The following is a 17,429-nucleotide window of genomic DNA, read 5'->3' as shown; positions in this document are numbered from 1 at the left end:
TAAAACATGTCTCACCTATACCAAAACTAAGCTTATACTGTTTAGATACATCTATGTAAATAAGTTACATGCTTCTATTTAGTTATTACCAAAAATTATAAGTCTTTATTATGGCAAGCAAGAGAAAAAATGCATCTTTGAGTAAGCCAGAGGTAAAACGTCAAAAGTCAGAGCTGGATGATTTCCCAAGTTCCTTCGAAGATGACTTGGCATTGCTTGATTCACTTGAGAATGAAAAAAAGGATAACTCTGCACACAGTTCCAACAAAAAATGGATGCGACCTCCAGTTGGCAAACTTGATCCAAAATCGGATCCACTAATATTTCAACAGGTTGAGGTGGATCACTATGTTGGTAAGTATATAGGTAAAATTTAATAAATTTAATAAATACAGTGAAGTCTGTTCTAGCCAAAAATGTTTTGTATGCTTGTTTACAACCAAGATTACATGGTGCACTACCTTAATTCGTTGTTCATCAATACATATTGTTTTCCTCTATATTTATTCATATTTTCTGTATTTTTATATATTTTTAGGCCAGCATTTCTCAGGGATGCCTGGCTGCACAACTGGCCCCACACCTATTATTCGATTTTATGGAGTAACAATGGAAGGAAACAGTGTCATGTGTCACGTACATGGATTTGTGCCATACTTTTATATTCCTGCTCCAGTAGGATTTAAAACAGAAGACTGTGTGACATTTAGAGAAGCGTTAAATAAAACTGTGCTTGGGGACTTGCGCTCAAACAAAGACAATGTGACACAGGTAATGATTGATAAAATAGTTTTTGTTTTTTCCTCGATGATTGTGTAGTTTTTAGTGTTTTTATTGTATTTACAATCCATCCATAATGTACATAGTTTTGTGTTTTTGCAACAGGCTGTTCTCAACGTTGAGCTGGTTATGAAAGAAAATATATATGGCTTTAATGGTAATAAGAAGATGCCATTTTTGTGTGTCACTGTAGCGCTGCAAAAGCTTGTTGCACCTGCAAGACGCTTGTTAGAGTGTGGTATTTCGGTTTCTGGGTATGGCGAAAGAAGCTACAAAACATTCGAAAGTAATATCGATTTTGAGGTAAAGTTTGTGTTTAACTAAACTGCAATCAAAGGAGACATAACAGTTTATTTATCCAGCATTTCCTTGTGTTGTTCATTTAGAATGAGTTTGTATAAATTTCACAGAAAAGTGTACCATGTATGTTCTTCGTCAGAAAAAATAATTTCAAAGAATTTAATAGCATGCAGAAATAGGTAAAAAAATAAAACTACTTACATCAGGAAAATTAGGGAATATCTGGGAATCAAGAAAAATCAGGGAAAAGTTTAAATTTCCCCTGTTGTTCAGGAAAAAACCAGGGAAATTTGTGAGGATTTGTGCTTGTTGTATATATGTATTTTTTTATTTATCAGTATATACTTTTCTTCAGTGGTAATTAACATGTGGAATCTTTGTCTTTCATGCAAGAAATGTTTTTACAACTTACTTCAATGAGAATGTAAGAAAATATTAAGGGAATTCGAGCAGAATTTGGTGTTAAAAATCAGGAAATTTAAAAAACTTGCTAGATACCTTGAAATATGTTTAACTTAAGTCAGAGTAGAAAAACCTAATGTTTAACTTTCAGTCTGGTAGTGCCTATTAGAAGACAGTTAGAACAGGGAATCAGTTAAATTATCGACTTAAAAAAAGCTTTGTACCTTTAAAGTAATTAAGGTAGTTGCTCTGTGTGATGTTGTTGTTGTCCCTTTATTTACTTAGGTTCGTTTTCTGGTGGATACAAACACAGTGGGTTGCAACTGGATAGAACTACCCACTGATGCGTACAAAGTAAGAACTACTAATAAAACATCCCGGTGTCAAATTGAAGTCGATGTTGCTTATGACAGATTCATCAGTCACGCACCTGAAGGTTAGAGATCTTTGTTAAGCATAAATCTAATTTAGTAATTCTTTGTTTTTGCTAAAACTTCGATTGTACAATGAGTACTAATAATTATTTCGTGTGTGCTTGTGTGGTTGCTCCCATCTTCCGGTATTACTTAAAACATTGCAATTCTAAGTAATGGTAAGTGCTGGTAACCTAATATTTCTACAACAACTACTGTCCCAAAATGGAAGGCTGAAGTTTTTCATAAAAAAGAGAAGTTTTTTTGTGTTTTGTTTACTTGCTTACTTTTTCTCCAAGTACCCAAATTATTTTTGCGTGTGTGTACAACAATTAGTTTCGAAACAGTACCCTGAATTTTAGGCTACTGCCTCTGATACTCTTTTTGTTCACATTTTTAGTAAGATTTTAAAAGGTATTAATTTCTTATCTAAAACTAAATTTTGAGTGATCAATTTTGCATGAGCTTGTCCTAAAAAATCTGATGGAGATTAAAGAAAAAAAAAACAGATTAAAATCAAAGTGAAGGAAAAATTAAGAAGAAAAGAATGTTGATTATTGCACCAAAGATTTTTTTGTTTCTGTTAGGTGAATGGGATAAGATTGCGCCGTTACGTGTTTTAAGTTTCGATATTGAATGTGCTGGCAGAAAAGGCATATTTCCTGAACCGGAAATTGATCCAGTCATCCAGATAGCCAATATGGTGGTGTGTCAAGGAGAAAAAGATCCATTTATCCGCAATGTTTTTACATTAAACACATGTGCACCAGTAGTTGGCTGTGATATACATTCATATCAAAAGGAGAAAGACTTGCTGCAGGTAGATGTAGCTTCTATAAATGTTTATGTTTCTTTTACATTTGTAGAAATCACTGGCCTCGTGTCTGTATCAATTAAGAAATTGTAGTTATCTGTTCTTTAGGCGCACAGGAAATACATAGTTTGATTAAGGGGGCTAATTATTTTTTAAGGCATGGTCAGATTTTGTAAACGAAGTCGATGCTGACATCATCACTGGCTACAACATTGTTAACTTTGATTTCCCATACTTGCTTAACCGTGCAAACACCTTAAAAATTGATCGCTTCTCATGCATAGGACGTATTTTGGGTGAAAAAAGTGTTGTTTCTACTACAACGTTTCAATCAAGGGCATATGGAAAACGTGAAAATAAAGTTATAAATATATCGGGAACTGTACAATTTGATTTGTTACATGTTTTGTTGCGAGATTATAAGTTGAGATCATACACACTGAACTCTGTTAGTTATCATTTTCTAAAAGAACAAAAAGAAGATGTACAGCATTCAATTATTACAGATTTACAGGTAAGTGGATATTGAATAATAGTGTTTTGGTCACCAAGAATATGAGAACAAATTCACATTTCTCCAAATGCTTGCTAAATTTAATAAATTTAATAAATTTGAAATTAATTGAGGGTAATTATACAGATTATATTTTGCTAGCTAATGAGCTAAGTAGCCTTAAAATTAAAAATAACTTATGTTTAAAACTTTGTTAGTCTTTTTCGTCTAATTTTAAAGCGTATTGGACCTTGTGACTTACATCAGCTCTGATTGGAATTAATTTTCCTGTTACCGCTATAAAAATGACCCAGCACTACACATACACCTAGAAGAGTTTAACTGTGATTTTTTTTTTAAAAACGTCTGAAGGCTGTAGTTTGGTCACCAAAATAAGCAGAATCAGAAGGCTTGATTTGTACTGCCTTTTAGCAAATCTTTTTACATTTTTTGATACTTTGTTTCCAAATTGCATTTTAAGATGTGATTATGCATTTGTGTCAAACATTATTTGCAACACTTTAAATTAACATTTCTATGTTAACTTAAGTCTCTTGACAAAATAGCTCAGCAAAAATTGTTAAAATTTAGTGTTACTATAAAGTGTTTAATTTATACAGTATGGTGAAAGTTTAACAAGCCAAAACAAATTTTGCTTATTACCAGATTTGGTAATTTAGGCAAGGCATATTGAAGAAGGATATGAAACATTGGAGTATCTGAACTATTCCCCTAATCTAAAAATCAATGTGCTAAACTTTTATATAACATCTGTGTTTTAGAATGGTACCAACCAAACTCGTCGTCGTTTGGCCGTGTATTGTATGAAAGATGCAATTCTACCATTAAGACTTCTTGAAAAGTTGATGTGTATTATAAACTATATTGAAATGGCACGTGTGACTGGTGTACCATTGTCATATCTATTGTCACGTGGTCAACAAATAAAGGTGGTATCACAGTTGCTAAGAAAGGTAATTGATTGTAATCTATAAATACTTTATGAGCGATGTCCCTGCTACAAGTTTACCTTGAAATACCCTATGGGCGATGTCTCTACTTTTCAGCTTAGTTTAAAGGTTATAAGTTTTTTCTAGTTTTGTAGCCTGAAAATTCTTGTATAACTGCAGTTTTAATATTATTTTATCGTGACTGATGACAAAAGATTATTGTCATGATGGCATTATGCGAAGGGTTTTGAAAATATATCAGGCTTTATCTGTGTTGAGCAAACCTTTAAACTCATAGAGAAGCCAATGCACAGTACCTGTGCTGTTGGATGAAAGTTTCAATTTATAATTCGAGATTTTTTTTTATTGATAATTTTATTTAGTCGAAGCTTCAAGATCTGATTCTTCCTGCACAGAAAATTGATGCAGGTGATGAATATGAAGGTGCAACTGTTATTGAACCTGTGAAGGGGTAGGTATAAAAAATATTCCTTTATACTCCAACAATGCATGTTTTTCTTTCATAATATTTTTTAGTTTATTTGCCTGTATACACTTAAAATTAAATGAAGTTCCCTTGAGATTATTAGCTTTTTTTTTAGTAATAACTTCCTATTTTTCATTTCTCTTTATGTATTATGTAACAGATAGTCTGTTCTGTTCATTCATGACCTCTGCTAATATTGATGTTTAACATTCACTAAATTTTCAGATATTACAACATGCCAATCGCAACGCTGGATTTTGCTTCTTTGTATCCCTCTATCATGATGGCGCACAATTTGTGTTACACATCCCTTCTCATGAAGAAAGATGCTGCTAAGTAAGCAATTAATTTTTTATTTTCATTTTAAATCCATGTGACTTTAACTGAGACTTAACACGTAAAAGTTTAAAAAAATAGCGTGGATTGATTAGTAAGTATACGTATGTTCCAAAGCTACCAAATAAAGAGTTTTACTGGAAACTATTTTAGGATACTGTTGTAACAGCAGAAAGGTGTGTCATTTTCAAGTTAAACACAATAAACAAATGCTACTATATTTTAATTGTGTAAAAAGGAATCAAAATACTTATCCTTGTTTGTAATAGCTTTTAAAACATAAAAGAAAAATTCAGCTTTAAAATACATTAAGGAAATATGTTGGGAAGTTGTGCATTGAAATTTAAGTCAGGTCAGACATCAGCAAGTTAAATAATCTGTATTAAAATACTTGCTGTCTGTCTGTGAATCAATTTAAAAAAAACGGGTTTAATTGAAAAGCCATTACAATTGAGCATTTACACATGGTAATAAACCCCTCTCCAAATAAAGTTCATTACTTCATGTTAACATGAAAAGTGGTAAAGGTTTTACTGTGAACATGCTTTTCTTGAAGATATATCACAATTTTTTTTTTATTTGCAATATTTACTGCAAAGATGTAAAATACAACTCACTGGACTAACACAGTTTTAGCACATAAAATAAAGGGGGGAAATAACTAATTAATGGTTGACAGAATCACCATTTAATGGTTGGCAGAAGGTTAGGAATGATCATCCAGACCAAGGAAAAGGTTTCTGCAGTAATTGCCAGAATGATAAATACTGGATAATCTATCTATTAAATTATTATATCCACTGCTTTATCAAATAGTCTAAAGGTTGATTTTACAGTTGGTGTTAGCATAACATAAGATTGATTTTAGCATTTGGTTCTATATTTACACCATAATTCAGATGGTTCCATCAAAACTATAAGCTTTTCACATCATAAATTTAACTTATTGAATTTGAGTTCTTTATGGACATACAGAAATTTTTGTGTGGGAAGTGACCCCTCACTAAAAAAACTGATCAAGAATGAAAGATAGAAAAGTGTGATAAATATTTTCACCAAATTATTTTAAATGAATACCTTGTTACGTGTGCTTCTGTTGGCACTGAGGTTTTTTATATTTCTTTAAAAAAAATTAAAGGCCACATAACAAATTTTTGGGGGGAAACAAAAAATGCTAATTTTTTGTTGGATTTCATCAACAAAAATTAATGATAAACTTTCCATCAACTTTTACTTGTTCTTATGTCTTCAGCACTGCTATGATAACATTTCATTTAACATTTGTATGTATGTTGTTGTTTAGGCTTAGTCCTGACGAATACATCATCACACCTTGTGGTCACCATTTCGTGAAAGCACATCTTAGAAAAGGCCTGTTACCGGAGATCTTAGAGCATTTATTAAGTGCTCGAAAAAAGTAAGTATCTTCTGGGTTTTAATTTTGCGATGGCATAGAGTCATGGACAAAATATAATGAAACAGGCCACTTAATTTTGCATTTTACCTCCATAAGTGTTGGTTGTTTCTCATCATTCTCATCATTCATCATTCTCGGCTTAACGTCCGTTTTCCATGCTAGCATGGGTTGGACGGGGTATATTAATGACCCTCTTCCAATCTGATCTAGACTGTGTTAGATCTAAACTCAACTTCCTCTTTGTAAGTCTGTCCTTATAACCTCCTTCCAAGTCTTTCTCGGTCTGCTTCTGGGCTTTGCCCTAGGAACTATCAAGTCTCTACACTTTCTTACCAAATTATCCTCCTCCATTCTTTCCAAGTGCCCCAGCCAATTCAATCTTCTTATCTGGATAACATCTTTAATGCTACGGAGACTTAGCCTGCTTCTTAGCTCATCTGAACACTTTCTGTCTCTCAGACTGGCGTTACACATCCACCTAACCATTCTCATATCATTCCTTTCTAAGCGGTCAAGATCTTCCTGCTTCACTGCCAATGTCTCACAACCGTACAACATAACACTTCTTACACAGGCCTCATACAACCTACCTTTTACCTCAATTGACAGGACTCTGCTAGTCAACAAAGGAAGTAACTCTCTGAACTTTTTCCAAGCAGAACCTATCCTGCAAGTAACACTTCTTCCAACATCCCCTTCACTGCCCAACATATCACCTAAGTAACAGAAGTTCTTAACTATCTCTAACGAGCCACTGTTGTACATCATTAAAGCTGGAAATACTTCATTCTCTATAATCTCACCTTTGCAACGCTTGCATACAAACTGTATGTCAGCTTTTAACTTTCCACTAATACTACTGCACTTCTTATGTACCCAATGCTTGCAAGTCTGACAAAAAATTGAGTTACTACCAACCCCTTTCCTGCAAACTCCACAAAGCCACATTTTTTAACTACAAGGCCACACTTGGCTGCAATGCTACTAATCATATGACTTTAGACTTTGCTGTGTTTACCTTTAGCCCTTTCTCTTCTAGTGCTTTCTTCCACTTCTCAAACTTTTCAACTAATTCTTCCATCGACTTTGCTATGAAAACCAAATCATCTACATACAATAACTCCCATGGACAACCTGTTCTGAACTCCATCGACAGCGTTTCTAAGACTAGAACAAACAACAAAGGACTAAGTACAGAACCCTGATGTACACCAACATTTACACTAAATTCATCACTAAGTGAATCGTTAATCCTGACACGACTTCTAGCATTGCTGTACAAAGACTGTACCATCGTAACTAGCCACTCATCCACACCTAATTTTCTCATAGCCCACCAAATAACTTTACGTGGCACTCTATCAAAAGCTCAATCTCTCCCCTTCCTTATTTCTGCTCCCAAATCCATAGCCTCCATGCACACCTCTATGACCTTCAACATGACTTCCCAACATGACCATTAAAGTCGCCGCCCACCATGACAAGTTCAGTGTCTCCAAACTTTGATGTGACTGCTATTAACTCATCATAAAACTTATCTTTATCTTCCTCACTGAGTCCACACTGTGCAGCATAAACTCACAGAAAAGTGATAATACTATTACCTATCAAAAACTTTATCACTATAATATGACTATTAACACGTATAACATCTATTACTTTTTCTACCCGCTTTTCTGCAACGAATATGCCAACTCCCCCATATCCATCACTATTACCAATCAAAAAAAGCTTATACCCTTGCCCTCCTGCCTTCCACAAATCTCACTGAAGCTCCTCTTCACCTGACTTCCTGAACACAACACATATCAACAGATCTACGTTCTAACATTTCAACTACTTCACCTGCTCTACCTCACAGAGTACCAACATTTACACTAGCCATCCTCAACCTAGTGTTATCTACCTTGTGATGTGATAGCTGGGTAACGGTCTGACGATGCTCACACCTGACATCTGTCCTACCGTGCGCGACACCTTCACTACTTACAGTTCTTGCCCGTTTACGCAGTTTTTCTGCGTTTTTCTTACAGCCATTAATAAAGAGTTTGGCATTGTTTTACAGCTGGATGCCCTTCCTAGCGCCAACCGTTCACAGACCGGACTGGGTGTTTTTTAAGGTGACACCATCACTATGTGGCATTTCATGGGACTTCCACAATCGCCCCTTTAAACTAAGGTATGGTGGAGGACGTTCAACTCCTCTCTTGTCTCTTAAAGACACCCTTCACCTGGGTCTGTGTTTCTATGGGTCTTTCTTTTGGGTCTATGTTTCTATATTAGATATATTCTATTTACTTGTCAAAGTTTACTTCTCAATGTTTACAGTGGACTTTAGGATTTTAAGTTATTCGGGTAAATCTGAAGGTTTGAAACATGGTAGTTGTTGCAGACGTCAGCACAACCTTTTTCCTTTAATTTTGGCACCTTTAGAGGCCCCAATTTGGATTATTTAGATGCGTGTGTACACTAAGGAATTTCACTTGCAATTTAAATGCTCTCTACCTGACCTGCAGAGTATTAACCCTTGTTTCATTAATTTTGTCCACAATAAATAAAAAGTGAAATATAAATGAAATTCAAGTAATTTTTTATAGTAATATTACCATAAAAATATTCATAGGCTTCCCAACTATTTTAATTCATTTCTAACATCTTCCACCCTGTCCAAATGCTTTTGTTAGTTTCAAAAACCTTTTCACCTTTTAATTATGCTTGAGTTTACTTAAACCTAAATCCTGTGTCATTATTCTGAAGCAGAAGCTAATTTAAACACGAATTGAACAAAATATGCAAACGTGAAGCAAAGAACCTTTCGTATAAACATTCCTTTGTTCAACCATGTTTCATAAATATGGCATTGTGAGCAGGTTATGCGTGGGTTTATTTAAAACAAAATATTATAACGACTTGCTTGACTTCTTGTTTCACACCTTCTCGACATGCTTACTGTACTTGCTTTGGTCTCTGTATGTATATATGACAGGTAGGTTAAACCTTATATATGACGCGTTTGCAAGGTAACTGAATGTGTCAATCATTTACTATGTCAATCATACTGTGTCATCATTTAAATATCCATTTTTAGAGCTAAAGCTGATTTGAAAAATGAAACAGATCCATTTAAAAAGAAGGTAAGAATCACTTTAATGGGATGGATCTTCTCCATGGCATTGTTTCACTGCAATGATCGTTTCACTGTACAGTAATAGCATTTTAAGCTAGCGTTAACCTATGTAAGTCCAATTAGTCATAGATTCAATTCAGATTTTTTGTCACTACTGATATAATAGCGGATTCGCAAGCCAGAATTTAAGTTACCAACTAGTAGCCAATCAAAGCAAAGATTGTAAAATATGGGTTACCCCTTGAGCCAATCAGTGTGTTTTGGTCCCATCTGCTTTTGGTGAGAAGAAAGGGTAGAAGTCTTGAGCTTTTCTGTGCATTTGGTACGCCAGGGTTTTTCTCTTAGTTGCAAAATCATGATACATCAGGTGCTTCTTTTTAGGTTTTGGATGGTCGACAGTTAGCTTTGAAAATCAGTGCTAATTCTGTGTATGGTTTTACTGGTGCCCAAGTTGGTAAACTACCCTGTTTAGAGATCTCGTCAGTATGTTTACCTATTTTTGTGTTTTATGCAATAAAATTCCTTATTTTCTTAAGGTACGGCTGTATTATTGATTTATAAAAATGAAAGATTTCATTGTTTTATTAAAACTGAAGTTGCTACACTTCCAACCTGGTTTGAATTTTCATCCATCAGTGATAGAGTGGTGTAGTGTTAACACATCCAGTCTCAGCGTTAACATATCAATTCTTTAGCGTTACCACATCCAGTCTTGAGTTACCACATCCAGTCTTAGCGTTACCACATCCAATCTCAGCGTTACCACATCCATTCTTAGCGTTACCATATCTAGTCTTAGCATTACCACATCTAGCCTCAGCATTACTATATTAAGACTTAGCGTTGCCACATTCAGTCATTGATTTCTTTTTCGTCCTTATTTTTAGAGTGTGACAGCCTTTGGTCGACAGATGATTGAAAGAACGAAACAACTTGTTGAAGATCGGTATAATATTAAAAATGGCTACAAACACGATGCTAAGGCGAGTAATTTACAAGTGTAAGCTTGCCACAGCTCAGTCTAGCAATAAAATATGTTTGATATTTTTCTTGCATCATTTTCCCCGGTTGAAATACAAGCGTCCTGGGTAGGTTTGCTATATTCCTTCAAACTTGACGACTAATCAGGATATTAAAAATAAATGTTTTAACGTTTCTGCCTAGTATTTTGTTTAAGTAATTTGAAATTTTTTCACAGGTCATATATGGTGACACAGATTCAGTAATGGTAAAGTTTGGCACTGAAACTGTTCCTGACAGTATGGAGTTAGGAAAAGAAGCAGCAGCCTACGTTTCTGAATATTTCACTAAACCTATCAAGCTTGAATTTGAGAAGGTAAGAAGATATGCTGTTAATAACGTTTTCTTTTCATGAATGGAGTGTCAATCGGGTTGAATCATACAGAGCAGAAAATATCAACACGAACGAACCTTAAAACGTCAGAAATTTTAAAATTGCATTAAAAGTCGGAATTTTGTTGTGTAAATTTCAGCAGTTAATTATCTCGATGCAAATTGAGCTTTGCCTTGTACTTATTGTTTTCGTTATAACCAATTTTACATAAACAAGAGAAACTCTTGAAAAGTCAGAATTTTGTTGTGTTAAATTCAACGTTTAATTATCTGATTAAAAAATTGAATATTGTCTTGAAAATCTTATTTCATTAACAAGTTATTTCACATTTGCCAAAAAGATTCACGTTTTAGTCATGCAAAAGCCAGAAAAAATAAAAAATAAAATTGACTGACCACTGACCAACTTCATCTTCTGACGAAGGTTTTAATGTTTAATCCGTTTTGAAACATATTTAGGTCTATTTTCCATACTTGTTAATCAGTAAGAAGAGGTACGCGGGTCTGTATTATTCACGTCCAGACACTTTCGATAAAATGGATTGCAAGGGAATTGAAACGGTAAGTGACGCATTGTTTGTTTAAAATCACTTTATTCCAGGCTAATAACCACGGAAATTTTTAGCTTAGAATAAATATTTAAAAAATAATATGATTTTTTGTTTTACAATTTGCTTGTTAAGGAGATATTCCATGCTGAAATTAGAACAAGGTGTCAAACGTTTGTTGACCAATAATGAGGCGACTATTCAGCTGGGAGTATCTTTTTTAGTGCAAATCCAAGACGGGTAGTTATCCTGATTGATAGTAATTTTCCACGTAGGTGCGTCGGGACAACGCCCCGCTGGCAGCCAAACTTATCAACACGTGTTTACAGAAACTGTTGATAGAAAGGTATTGGTTGTTAATATTTGTTGACTGTGTTGCGTTAATTTGGTGAGCTATTGCAGGTTCGACAGACTGATGACTTCATCAAAAACTTTGAAGCTCAATATCTCCTGAACTGTTCACTAAAGACACATGATTTTATATATTTCTCTGATAAACATTAAAGTTTTACACAATAGTGGCAACGGTTAAACAATAAAAAGACAAGTTGTCTATAAAGACAGGTTTTTGCCAAAATCATCAAAAATTTATATCTGTGGGTGTATTTTTCTATGAGTTATTTCACTAGTTTTCAGGCTTAATGTGTAAACATTGTGCAGCATCTTGAACGTAGCTTATGTCCATTAAATGTTCTGTTATTTACTAGTGAATCATTATCACAACCTTTGAACAACTTGGTTACCAATGTTGTTGTTTTAAAATGTCCAAATATCGGATTTTTTTCAGTAAGAGCGCTATGCATTTAGTAGAGGACGATAATACGCTTCGCTGCGCTTTTTATCTTGATTAGGGACGATAGAGTTTTATTCAGGAGCGCTATGTACTCAGTGAGGGGCGCTACGTACTCTGTGATGGGCGCCATGTACGTGATGAGGTACGTTAGAGACTTGTTCTGCGGCGTTATGCACTCAATGATGGACGCTATGTGGTTAGCAAGAATTGCTATGCACTTTTTAAGGCCTGCTGCTATGCGAACCAGGTTGACATTTATTCGATAATGGTGGAGACCATTAGCAAAATTGAAGCTTTTTAGGCACGCAATTTGGCCATAGTAAACGCGAAAATATTTATGCCATTTTATGTAAAAGTGGTTTAAATGCGAGAATGCGAGAGAAAAAATGTCGTTTATTTATTTATACCCCTTTAAAGGGATATTTGGCACCAACTGGCTGCTTGCAGATAGAGCGTTGGCCTTCAGTGCGGAAGTTCTTAGGTTCAATCCCCTGCCGAATTATGCCTGAGATTATAAAAGTGTGAATCGATCCTTTTAGCTTAACGTTTAGCACGAAAATAGGATTGATATCTTAGGTTGTTGTCTAGTTGAGCAGCTGTTCTGCTTGCACGCTTTTCGTAATTGAAACAGGACTTAAAACGCACCAGGACTCCCTTCGAAGGACCCTCGTTAATAACAGCACCATTAAGAACTGAAAAGGCTATACTGGGTAAAATATAGTATGAAAAAAGCAAAAAAACCATTGCTACGTGTTAGTAAAGCTAATGTTCTAAACTTCATGTAGAGATCCAGACGGCGCGGTTGAATATACAAAACAAGTTATATCAGATCTACTTTGCAATCGTATCGATATTTCCGAGCTGGTCATTACAAAAGAACTGACGAAAACGGAAGACGAATATGGCGCAAAACAGGCACATTCAGTTTTAGCAGAAAAGTAAGTTCATCTTTTTATGACTTCGAAAGATTGCTTTTGTTGTTGTTGTTTTGCTTATTTTTAAATTTCTGTCCTCAGAATGCGTAAAAGGGATGCTGGTTCTGCTCCAAAGTTGGGTGATCGAGTCCCTTATGTTATTGTTGCAGGGGTAAAAGGAGCAAAAGCGTACGAGAAAGCGGAGGTAAGAGCTCCTCTTTTGTTGTTTCTTCCTTTCCGTGTTTATCACACGTGTACCTTTTACAGATTTCATCAGGATTCATATATTTTGGGGAAAACATTAGGGGATAAAGATTTAAAGGGCCAGTTTTTCTAATTGTAAATTCTTCCAAGTGCCACCGTAAGTTAAAAAGGCTGAGTTTAGTAATTCATAACTCCTTGCCTTGGTTTAAGGCCTGAAAAAATATTGCCGTTAGATTTGTTAATAATATTTTCTTCCTTTCCACTTTTTATCAAGTTTATGTTCTGTGTGTTTTTATTCATCAGACTAATTTTTTTTACCGACAATTGTGTTTCGTCTAGTTTATAAGGTTTTAATTCTTTCTAAACGAAACGGAGGTGTATAAAAACAAACATTTAAAAACTTGTTGGTACATGAATTTCGAAAAATTTGGACAAAAGACTTCGGACATTAAATTTTCAGGCACTATCTCCACGATTTTAAACAAATTTCGGACGCAATTTCGGACAAATTTAATGCTTCAACCAAATTATTTTTATGATTGAATCAAACCAAAACACCAATATATATCAAGAATCTACCTCCATCATAACTCTAAATAAAATCTAATAGAGAACAAGGTGCTTGACCTAAATCTGAAAATTGGTCTTCTGTCTCGAGCTTGTGCTCCGAATTTCACAAATTATCATAAAGTCAGTAACCTATTGATCATGAACTTGTTTCATCGCAATAAGGATCACATTATTTATTAAAAATAAAGACTAAGAAATATTGGGGCATTTAAAAAGTTCGGACATTAAAAAAAGACACATAAAAATTCGGACAATTAAATTTTCGGACATGCATTTGTCCGAAAATAAAAACGTCCGAAGTTTTTCAGGAGTATTTTGTCTTAAATAAATTTTTCATATAATTTTCATAGCTCTGAAAAAAGACAATGTTTTAATAGCTGTTCTCAATTCTGTTCACAGGATCCAATAAATTGTTTTGTAACGTTCTCAATTCTGTTCACAGGATCCAATAAATTGTTTTGTAACGTTCTCAATTCTGTTCACAGGATCCAATAAATTATTTTGTAGCTGTTCTCAATTCTGTTTACAGGATCCAATATATGTGCTTGAAAACAACATTCCAATCGATACGAAACATTATCTTGAACATCAGCTGATGAATCCTCTTATTCGAATCTTTGAGCCAATCTTAGGAGAGCACAAAGCAAACAATGTCTTGTTTAGTAAGTAAAATCTAATGTATTTTTACAATATGACACGCTTAATCGAGACAAAAACACTAGAAACATGTTTGACATATATTCTCGTTCGATCTCGAACATTCTAAATGCTCCGAAAGTTAAACTTAACAGACCACGTGTCTCATGTGTTTCGCCTTGGACGTTACCAATATCTCAATAAGGTGGTGTTACGTACCAATCTTTATCGCGTTGCGAGGCAACAGAATAAAAGATTGTTTACGTTTGTCAAAAGGAATATTTGTTACAACTCTCGAAACATTGAATCGTGTAAAGCAAGCTTTAAAATATCGATTAAAAAATCAGTTGTGTTACGGTTTGCTTACTTGTTTGTAGAAGGTGAGCACACACTAGTTAAAACTGTCGTCACAGCCAAGGTTGGTGGATTGGCAAGATTTGCGAAAAAGGTAGCAACCTGTCTTGGATGTAAAGCAGTATTAAGGAAAGGCAGAGGTACGAGTTTCATTTGGTGGATTTTCATCCTATCAAAATTCTCTGTTCGATTTAACGTGAAGTTCTCCATACTGTCCTGTGTTAGTTCGTAATATTAACTTCAAGTGGAAAAGAAAAGCAAGAGTTGTCCGTGTTATTTTATTGTTGATTCCATTTTGTTCAGTGAATTTTACTCGGCTTGTATGTTGCTACATTTGCTAATTTATAAGTGTTACCATTACCTTGGTATTGCTTTTCGTGTAAGTCACTAAATGGAAGATTGCATCTGCCCTCGTAATTTAAAATTTTTATTTTTGAAGTTTTTAACTAGAGACGGTATGTGTATTTGCGTATCTTGTTTTTGAAATCGTAGAGAATGCAGCAGTGTGCGAACATTGTGAGAATCGTGAATCTGATTTATTTCAAAAGGAGATCACAACGTTGCATTCGTTAGAAGAGAAATTTAACAAACTGTGGACACAGTGTCAACGATGTCAGGGAAGTTTACATGAAGATGTGTTGTGTACGAGGTCTGGTATTTTTTTTGTTAGTTTAAAAGAAAAGGTTCCTAACGTCACTTTCCATTAATAATTTTCCACTGCGTGTTGTTAGAGGGGTTTTCATTAAACTTACCTCTAACAAAGGTGTTATCTCCTTTTATTTAAAGTTTAGTTTATAAATCACAAACTTAAACAAGAACAAAATGAGAATAACAAATTTGCGAAAAAAAGATATCCTGTGTTTTATTTTTTCTCGAAAAATTATCTTCTCAACTCACACAGCAAATTTTGTTTGCAAAATTAACTACCAATGTAGAATTTACAACCTTCTGTTCTATTTCCATTATGCTAAGAGAAAAAGTTTTCAAACGATTATTGTCTAATGGAAACATTTTCTCAGTCCAGCGAATCGAAAAATTGTTCTTCATGTTCAGCTGCTTTATAGCATTACTATGTCCGTTGCGTTTAAATGTATTTTCAACTTTCGGTCTCAAAACGATATCGACGACCCCATTGCGTAAAAAACAAATTTTATGCAAACTTTTTTTGGTACCCAGAGTCAGAAAGCTTCCACCAAAAAGGTGGCTTAACTCATCTCGTGATTTTTTTTTCTAGTCGAGATTGTCCAATCTTCTATATGCGGAAGAAGACTCAAAAAGATTTAGCACAACAGGACCTGCTTGTTCAACGTTTCGGAGATTTTTCCTGGTGAAATAAAACGCAGAACAGAAGAAACAACAAATCTCATTGCCTTGTGTAACGCTGCAGCTTGTTTGAATTCTGGTCTGCAAAATTGATATTTCCATGGAGTATATTTAAATTCTGGTCTGTAAAATTGATATATCAAAAGATTTCCTTGCAACGCTTGGAAATACTTGCGTCAAGTTTTTTTCCATGTGTTCTAACATCTGGTCTGCAGAATTGATGTATAAAAATGAAATAACATTCCGTAAAAGTCTGTAATGACAGATATTCTATAAAAACAAACTAAAATAGAATATATAAATATTTTCTTCACGCCTTTGTCTTATTTGTTTGTTTTTAACTATATCGTAGGAGTAGTATCTTTTTGTTTATATATCAACGTCGCAATAAACGTCAATGTTAACATCAAGAATACAAATAAGTGTACGTCACCTCCCACAACGCCCATATGGATTTAAAGGACGGCAACGCCCTGAACCATATCACCGTGCAAAAAAACGCCTTTGTAGGTAAGAGGGAGATAGAAATACGAGAGTAGGTTCCGTTAAACGCTAAAACATAGGACATTTTTGTCTTGATTATTTTCATATTTGTGTGGCTTAGTCCCTGAAAATGCCTTACCCTTTACTTTCTACTATCACCCTACAATAGACTCATCGGAATCGCGTTATCTATCCAACCTGCTCCATAAGCTTTATAAATTTAGGCATCTTCGTCCCTAGGGCTTGTTAGGCTTTTAGGCCGTCCAAGTATAAAAAGCCTAACAAGCTCTTGCGCGTGAGGTTGAAACCTAGGTGGGTAAAACTAACCAGTGATTACTTTTTTGCTTTATTTTGAAATACGTCAACTAAGTTTCATATAATACGGTTTGTTTTATTATTAAATATATTTCGGACAAGAAACAGTGAACACAAAGAGAGAACCTATTCAGTTAATCCATAGTAGACAGTTTTATAATGCGTGATTGTACAAACAACAGATATCAGAGAGCTTGATTCAATCAAAACGGATAAGGACTTTTCTAAATTAAGGAGTATTATCCCTAACTATATTATTTTTCCTTGATTTAAATGAAGAAAGTTTCTTTGTAAAACACTAAAACAGAGCTGCTAAATTTTTCGTCGCTTGCGTATGCTCATCCCACGCATCGACTAAAACAAATCGCAGTTTATAGACGATGTTTGTTTTCGTTTTGTCATCGTCGGAGAAATGGT

General features: G+C 34.5%; 1 protein-coding gene across 1 annotated transcript; it reads left to right on the top strand.

Annotated features, from left to right (window-relative positions):
• The first annotated feature begins 83 nt into the window (after positions 1-83).
• On the top strand, positions 84-16,527 carry LOC130630361 (DNA polymerase delta catalytic subunit-like). Its single transcript, XM_057443835.1, has 22 exons — positions 84-354; positions 539-771; positions 886-1,083; positions 1,768-1,918; positions 2,483-2,715; positions 2,867-3,223; positions 3,985-4,176; positions 4,536-4,624; positions 4,865-4,975; positions 6,279-6,392; positions 9,481-9,526; positions 9,901-10,002; positions 10,407-10,502; positions 10,718-10,855; positions 11,332-11,433; positions 11,696-11,766; positions 12,999-13,151; positions 13,230-13,332; positions 14,431-14,563; positions 14,915-15,031; positions 15,384-15,540; positions 16,126-16,527. The coding sequence occupies exons 1-22, from the start codon at positions 111-113 to the stop codon at positions 16,220-16,222; spliced, it is 3,237 nt and encodes a 1,078-aa protein (XP_057299818.1). The 5' UTR covers positions 84-110; the 3' UTR covers positions 16,223-16,527.
• The last annotated feature ends 902 nt before the right edge of the window (positions 16,528-17,429 follow it).

The sequence above is a fragment of the Hydractinia symbiolongicarpus genome, chromosome 2, assembly GCF_029227915.1.
Source record: "Hydractinia symbiolongicarpus strain clone_291-10 chromosome 2, HSymV2.1, whole genome shotgun sequence".
Taxonomy (NCBI): domain Eukaryota; kingdom Metazoa; phylum Cnidaria; class Hydrozoa; order Anthoathecata; family Hydractiniidae; genus Hydractinia; species Hydractinia symbiolongicarpus.
This window is presented reverse-complemented; position numbering and strand designations above follow the sequence as displayed.